We start from the raw sequence: 7,404 nt of genomic DNA on the forward strand, positions 1-7,404 counted from the left end.
TCCAATGTCGGTGAACTACGTGTGGAAGAAAGTGACAAAATGTTCTCGTCCAGTTTCGCTCATGAGTGACAGTTACCGTGATCGAATCAGCGCGCGTCTCCTGGGGCTGTGGTCCAATCAGAAACGATTAGGGGTGGGGCCTTTGTTTTTCATAACAACCCCGGACGCTCGCATAAAAGAAGAGCTCTGACCGAATTTCTTTTACAATGTCTTCTTAAAAGCGTGAATTTATCGACTAAGACATGGCTCTGGCGACTGTCTGAACGGTAGGTGTTATACTGCATCTCTTTCAACATCTCTCAAGAAAACAAGTCATAACCCTAGGCTACGCTGTAAACATTGACCTGACCCTGCTCAGTCTGCAGCACACTGTATTCTCACTAACAAACTGCACATCGCAGGGTTATTAGCTACTATTTCACTATATTTCTCAAACTGTCAAATAATGATGAATCAATCATCTTGTGTAGCCTAAACGGGCTCCCAGGGGTCAAAAGACAACCAAAGAAATATCATCTGCACCTCCACGTAGACACGATCTTATGACTTTAATTAGTTATTTAAACAGGAATGATGGGGGTGTCATGTGCTTACTGTACCTGAATGGTGAAGTGTTGAAGGTTGCAACATTAGAAAACACCTTTGCAAGGTGATCTTGTGTGCAAGATCCTAAAAGAATGTTTTTAACAAGAGCAATTAACGTTTCCTTCTGCTGAGACCATGTCTTTTTTTTTTACCCTGTGTTAATCTCTCAATTCACATTTTCTTTTTTGTCAGGGAGACATTTCAGCTGATGAAAATGAAAGGCCTTTTCCTTGTGGAGCCTGTGGTGGCCCTGTATGCTTTCTCCAGTTTTCTCATATATCCCCTGGTGCAGCAGTATGTGTACCGGAGGCTGTGGCAGGATCTGACAAACACCACCTACCCTGTAGCTGACAACATCTCCAGATGTGCGGCGACAAACAGCAGCAACCACACAAGCCATCATGGGGTGAGTCAAAAAATCATACATAAAAGTAACTGATGGTTTAAAAGGGTGTTTCTTCTTTACAATCAGTTAGGAGCTTAATTTTCTTGACCTTTGAAACTTGCTTAAAGTTGATGTACCCAGTGCTATTATTTTAATAGTTTTTATACATGGTCAATCACACTTGTCAATCATTGATGTCATGGCTTCTTTGGATTGATGGAAAAAAAAAAGCTCAACACACAGTAAGGCTCACAGTTTGTGTTATATCTGTATTCAACCTTTACCATCCTGACACAGCACAAGTTTTTCATATAACATTTTCAGATCCCCTCTTGCAACACTGCTCAGTTAAAAACCACTGATTCAGCTACTGCTTATTACGCATTGGGAGACACTTGTGACCAAAGTTTACTACTACTGCTGTTTCTAACTCAGTTCTGCAATACAACACTGCAAACTGCAAATTAAGAAAGAAGAAAACATTCTTCTGCAAACATTTTATTTTCCACCTGTATTTATATAGGCAGAATGAAAACCCTACAGGGAAGTGAGACAAAACCCACTTGTCTTGAAATAGCCACTTTTGCACCTGCAGGAATTTATTCATTTTGGCTGTGACTGAAAAAACACCCACATTCATTTTCTTTACAAAATTTGGTTCGGTTCCGTTTTATGATATGAGATTGTCACAATCTCTGTTAAACTTTTATTTTGGCCCTGGTATTACAGTTTGACCCAGACAGTCCAGTGTCAGTCCACTTGTTATTTTTAGACTTGACTAACCAATTTGCTTTGTCTTCTTATTTTTTAGACTTGACTAACCAATTTGCTCTGTCTTCTCTGTGTTTCAGGAGGTGCAAAGACAGGCATCTCTCTTCTCCCTCTACACAGAGCTCTTCTCCACAGTCCCCTCTCTGGTGGTCACGCTCATGCTCGTGGCCTACAGCGACCGGGGAGGCCGCAAGATCACCATCATAATGCCACTGATTGGCACGCTGATCTACACCCTGGCCTTCCTGACGGTGTCCTACTTTGAGCTCAGCATTTACTTGCTCATCGGCTCCTCGCTTCTCAGTTCTTTATTCGGCGGCTTGGGCACGTTTCTGGGAGGCTGTTTCGCTTACATCGCCGACCTGTGTGAGGACGATAAACAGAAAACACTGCGCATGGCCGGACTGGACATGATGATCGGCCTGTTGGCAGGAGTGGCCTCTATATCAACTGGCTACTTCCTGAGAGCTGCAGGCTTTAACTGGCCTTTTGTCACGTCTGCGCTTTGTCAGTGTTTAATTCTGCTCTATTCAATCTTCATACTGGAGGAGACGGTGAAGAAGAAACCAGATGACGCCCTTATTGATGGGTCTCCTCAGCACTCGGCCCTGAAGCAGATGACTTACGGGGTCTACAAGATGTTCACAGGTGCCAGCCGCAGGTGTAAAACTGTTTTAGTCCTCCTGATGATCATCTTCGGCAGCTTCTCCTTCGCATATGTGGGTGGGATGTCCTTGATGACACTATACGAGCTGAATGAACCGCTATGCTGGACTGAGATTTTGATTGGCTACGGTTCCGCGCTGTCCACCACCGTGTTCCTGACCAGTTTTGTAGGCGTGTTTGCGTTCACGTACTGTGGTGTACCAAAGCTGCTCATCGTCCTGATCGGGATCCTGTCTGTGGTATCGGGGATGGTCCTGGTGGCGTTTGCTAAAACCACTTTACTGATGTTTATAGGTGAGAAAAACCAAAGAATTAATTAGATTAGATTAGAATTAGAAGATGCACCCAGTTTAAATTATGTTTCCCCTGTTTTTAGGGATTAATAATGTTAAATACTTTTATGATGATGATAAATAAAATAATTATAAATTAGTTTCAGGTCTGCCACACAGGTAACTGATTGACAGGGCATGCCTTTCCTACCATCTTTATGAGGCATAAAAAATTGTACCAGGTTTACAATCGTAAGATTACACAATCTTGTGTAATCTTACGATTGTAAACCTGGTACAATTTTTAATTACTGCATGATACACTGGTAAAACAATATACATAATTATGATAGATTATCACTGCTTTGGTAATTTCAGGTACCATGAAGCCAGTATCCAGATGAGAGGACTTACATCACAGTTTTATAATGTTCTTTACAATGTCCTTTTTTCAAACGTTTCAATTTTGCAGTTTGATTCTGTTATATTTCCTGCAATGTGATATGTGATGTAATGTGTTTGCTGTTGTGTCTTTACCACAGTGAGGGTGCCAATGCTTCTCTCTATCATGCCTTTCCCTGTTCTGCGCTCAATGATGTCAAAGATCATCTCAAAGTCTGAGCAGGGTAAGTGGGCTCAACACGAGCTGTAGGTCCGTATCATGTCTGTGTTTGTAGAGTCAGAGTCCAAAGTTGCCTCATGCTGCATTTGAAAACACAACAGACGCAAAAGATCTTGAAACTTGATTTTGGACAACACACATGTTTGTCAGTCACCTTATCACTTCTTTAAAAACAGTATTTCTTCTCTCCATGTTTTTTTTTTCAACAGGAGCTCTCTTTGCCCTCCTTTCCTTCTTGGAGAGTTTAACCAGCAATGTGTCAGGCGCTGTTTTCAACAGTGTCTATGCTGCTACAGTGGCCTGGAACCCTGGCTTCATCTTCCTGATGTCTGCAGGACTGTGTGCCATCCCTTTGTTTGTCCTAGGGTAAGTTGATTAATGCTAATGCACATTACACTTTATTAACTGACCTACTGCACCTGCAAAAATTATTAAGGTAACGGTAACACAACCATAAATCTCCAAACTAATTACCTGTTGTACCTTGTGGGCACATTCACCCCTTGTTGTTTTTGTCCAAGACATAGCAAGCAGTAACTGCGCTGCCGTTGGCCTGTGTGGATATGCTTCAGGTGTAGGGCTGTACTCTGGGTTAGGTTTCATGAGAAACACCCATTTTTTTCTGCTGAGTCACTGTTTGCCAGTTTGGCTTGGCTAGAAAAGGGAAACGCTCTGCTTGGTTTTGGCACTCAAAAAACAAGAACTCTCAGTTCCTCTTTCCTAAATTCACCTAAACCACTTCCCTCACCAAACTACCTTTTTTTCATTGTCATTTAAATCTCTGACATTTACATTACAGCTTTAACCTTACATTTTGACTTATACACCGTTTATGCTGATGCTTCATCATATTTAAAAAAAGGGAGGAATGGCCATTGAAGGGGCTACTTATCTATGGTACACTGTGTTCTTGCATATGTTTTGTTACACTGATTTGACAGAGAAGTGCTGCTGAGTCAGTGTGGGAAGTGTAGCATATAGCCTAAGTGAGTCCACCTCTGTCACATGCACCACTTCTTCTATTACATGGTGGATAGTTACAGAATAACAAAGCCACAACAATGCTCACGATCTTAGGCCAGAATGAGATGTAGTGATATGAAGCCTTGCCACAAAAACATTACATTTTGTCACTTTAATCATTTCTAAATCCCTCATACTTTCAGAAATCTAGTATTTGATACGATAATAATAAGTAGCCCAGGATGAGCCAGTCATCTTACCGGTATAATTAGAAGATCGGTGATTTGATCCCTGGCTCTTCCAATACAATATGTCAAAGTATCTGTGCATGATACAACAACAACAAATTGTATTTGCGTAGTACTATTCCTATAAGAAATGCAAAAAAAAAAAAAAAGACAGGCATCATCATTATTATGAAAAAGAAGAAAGAGGAAACTGCATCGGTGCTTAACACACAATAAAAACAATGAGAAGGACACGAGTGCTGCTGGCCTTTCTTCTTTTTCATATTAATGATGATGCCTTTTGCATTTCTTATAGGAATAGTACTACGCTATTATTAAAGTGACAAAATGTAATGTTTTTGTGGCAAGGCTTCACATCACTTCATCTCATTCGGGCCTAAGATCGTGAGCATTGTTGTGGCTTTGTTATTCTGTACCTATCTTCTAATTATACCGGTAAGATGACTGCGTCGGCGCTTAACACACACAGACCGGTCTGTGTGCGCTTAACACACACAGACCGGTTTCGACAACGTCTTCGGAAGACGGTTTCGACAACGTCTTCCGAAGTAGTAATTATACCGGTAATTATACCGGTAAGATGACTGCATCGGTGCTTAACACACACAGACTGGTCTGTGTGTGTTAAGCGCCAACGCAGTTTGCAATAAAAACAATGAGAAGGACACGAGTGCTGCTGGCCTTTCTTCTTTTTCTTTAAATACAACTTTTGGCCGTGCACCTCTTTAGTTTGTTCCTGAAAGTTTTTTGGAGAGTGCGTGTTTTTATTTGTTTTGATCATCATTAATATGAACAGAAAAAAAGGTTTTAAAAAATGTATGTAAAAATAAGAAGGATAAGGGATTTTTTTTAAAGCAACTGAAAATGAGTGGATTAAATAAAGTGAAGAAAATTAAAGCAGAAGTAAGCGATCCAGTCGTTTTGGCTAACTTTCTGTCAGCCGATGGAGTTAGCAGTCCCCGCCCTCGTCCCTACGTCACCACATTCACACGCATCCCTTGGCTGCACACACAGAGAGGACCGCCCCTTTATGCCGTTCTCTCTCCTCATTGGATAAAGGTTGTAGGATACAAGGAAAGTTTTCTCCTCGGCTTACAGCAGAGCAGAGTGACTGACAGACCCGTGTTTCAGACCAAACACTCTATGTAAGTGATTGCTGTCGGAAGATATAACTATTTAAGACTTATATTAACACAAATATTCCGCTTACTTCTGCTTTAAGAAAGTAAAAAAGGAAACTTTTTCTACTAACTGGTGTCTTTCCTGGAGGCAAACAGCACTACAGAACCACTTTACCCAACATGACCTTGGTTTGCACCATTTCCTTGTTTCAGGGTGGTTGGTCTGATCGGAGTGGATGTTGCAGAGGAGGTCAAAAAGCCAGAGGAGGATGCTGTTGAAGATCAGAATGACAACAGTCCTCTACTGAGCTGAGTCGCACAAAACCTCACCAGCACTTTGTTCATTTATTGTCTTCAGTCATTTATTTTCTAAGCTACTTCTCCCAAAGTACCTCAGTAACTCTTATAGGTTGTCTACATTATTAATACAGGTTACACATTCATCTCTCCTTGATTTTGTTGCTGTGGTGTTTTTTTTTTTTAAACTATTGTTGGATACACACTAGGATAGTAGCAACAACAGGATGTGCAGCATCTCAGTGAAGGGAAATGTGAATATGTGGATATGTGGTACATAAGAGCTAACAGGTCTGTCAGACATTATAGGCTATACCTCAGAGTGACCTGACTTTGACCTTACTAATATGAAAGGATTCCATGTGTTTTCATGAGGTTTTACAGTGTGATATGATTTGCACTTTTAAAAATATTTGCATTCAGGGTTCCAGTTATGAACTGATTTGGGTCTGTGACACTTTTTGTCTCTGTGTTTTTCCTTTTTAGTCCAATGTTAGTTACAAAAAGCTACACTGCCCTTTTCTTTTCTATAATTCTAGAGTTGAAATATCATGCAGTGCATCGACTATGCAACATAACACAAAACTTGTTCACTATGTGAAGTTGCTTATATCTGTGAAACAAAGCTACAGTTTAGATGCATTTTAACCCACATTGAGTCATGTAAGAATAAACTAAATTATCACATGCATTTGAATGTGAAATTAATCTGAAGTGAAGCGGGTAAACCACTGAGGAATAAAAGGGCTTTTAAAAGGAACAAATAACTCTTGGCCAAGGTGACAGCTGGAGTTAAATGTAATGTGAAAAATAGAGAATAGATTATTAAATTGGAATATCTCACTTCTATGTATCTGCCCTTTACTGTGCCAAAGCACCTGTATTTGTCTGATTAATTGTCACTTATAATATTGTTATGTGACTCCAAATGTTGTTCCATAGAAATCTAACAGGAAACATGGGGTTATTGTGTGTGGGTTTTCTTTTTGTCTTTTGTAAATTTTTAAGTGCAAGTACAATAAATAATATTATAACTCAAATGGTGGTTGGTTTCTATTGGTTCTGGTTGTGCAAGTAAAAATAAAAAAACAATAGTCAATAGTCAATAAAACTATGTTTTGCTGTTGATGTGCTCTATTCACTTTAAGCTTGTATTGACATGACTTAGTTAAGTACACAAAGGACCTTCCTTCAGCAGTTTTTCACTCGTGTACCCAGTCAATGAAAATATATAGACTTTGTTATCTCTCTCTCTGTTGAGTTTGAAATGTAAAAATGAAGTAAGAGAATGCCATGAGGGAAGTAAACCAAACGAACAACAATCAAGTTAAACAGGTTTTGAAGTGAATTTGAAAAGCTCACCAACCTAGGGACACAATCTAGTTCAGTATCAAAGACAACAGTGGACTGAATTCTAGACCTTATGAATTGCCTCTTATTCTGATCTTTGTAAAGTGATCCAACTCGACTGAAG

General features: G+C 40.0%; 1 protein-coding gene across 1 annotated transcript; it reads left to right on the plus strand.

The window, feature by feature from the left end:
- The first annotated feature begins 200 nt into the window (after positions 1 to 200).
- Positions 201 to 7,123, plus strand: LOC146974823 (lysosomal proton-coupled steroid conjugate and bile acid symporter SLC46A3). Its single transcript, XM_085798505.1, has 6 exons — positions 201 to 266; positions 778 to 991; positions 1,822 to 2,701; positions 3,222 to 3,305; positions 3,511 to 3,667; positions 5,847 to 7,123. Exons 2-6 carry the CDS (start codon positions 794 to 796, stop codon positions 5,944 to 5,946), a joined length of 1,419 nt encoding a protein of 472 aa, XP_085654631.1. The 5' UTR covers positions 201 to 266; positions 778 to 793; the 3' UTR covers positions 5,947 to 7,123.
- Positions 7,124 to 7,404: the final 281 nt, after the last annotated feature.

This window comes from Trachurus japonicus, chromosome 14, assembly GCF_045865225.1.
Source record: "Trachurus japonicus isolate A0001 chromosome 14, Traja_1.0".
Lineage (NCBI taxonomy): Eukaryota > Metazoa > Chordata > Actinopteri > Carangiformes > Carangidae > Trachurus > Trachurus japonicus.

Bases quoted from the DNA above. Each gene is read 5' to 3' on its own strand.
- LOC146974823 (XM_085798505.1), top strand. From the start codon at position 794: ATGAAAATGAAAGGCCTTTTCCTTGTGGAGCCTGTGGTGGCCCTGTAT. The intron at 3,306-3,510 runs GTAAGTGGGCTC...TTTTTTCAACAG, and splicing joins CATCTCAAAGTCTGAGCAGG to GAGCTCTCTTTGCCCTCCTT. The intron at 3,668-5,846 runs GTAAGTTGATTA...TCCTTGTTTCAG, and splicing joins ATCCCTTTGTTTGTCCTAGG to GGTGGTTGGTCTGATCGGAG.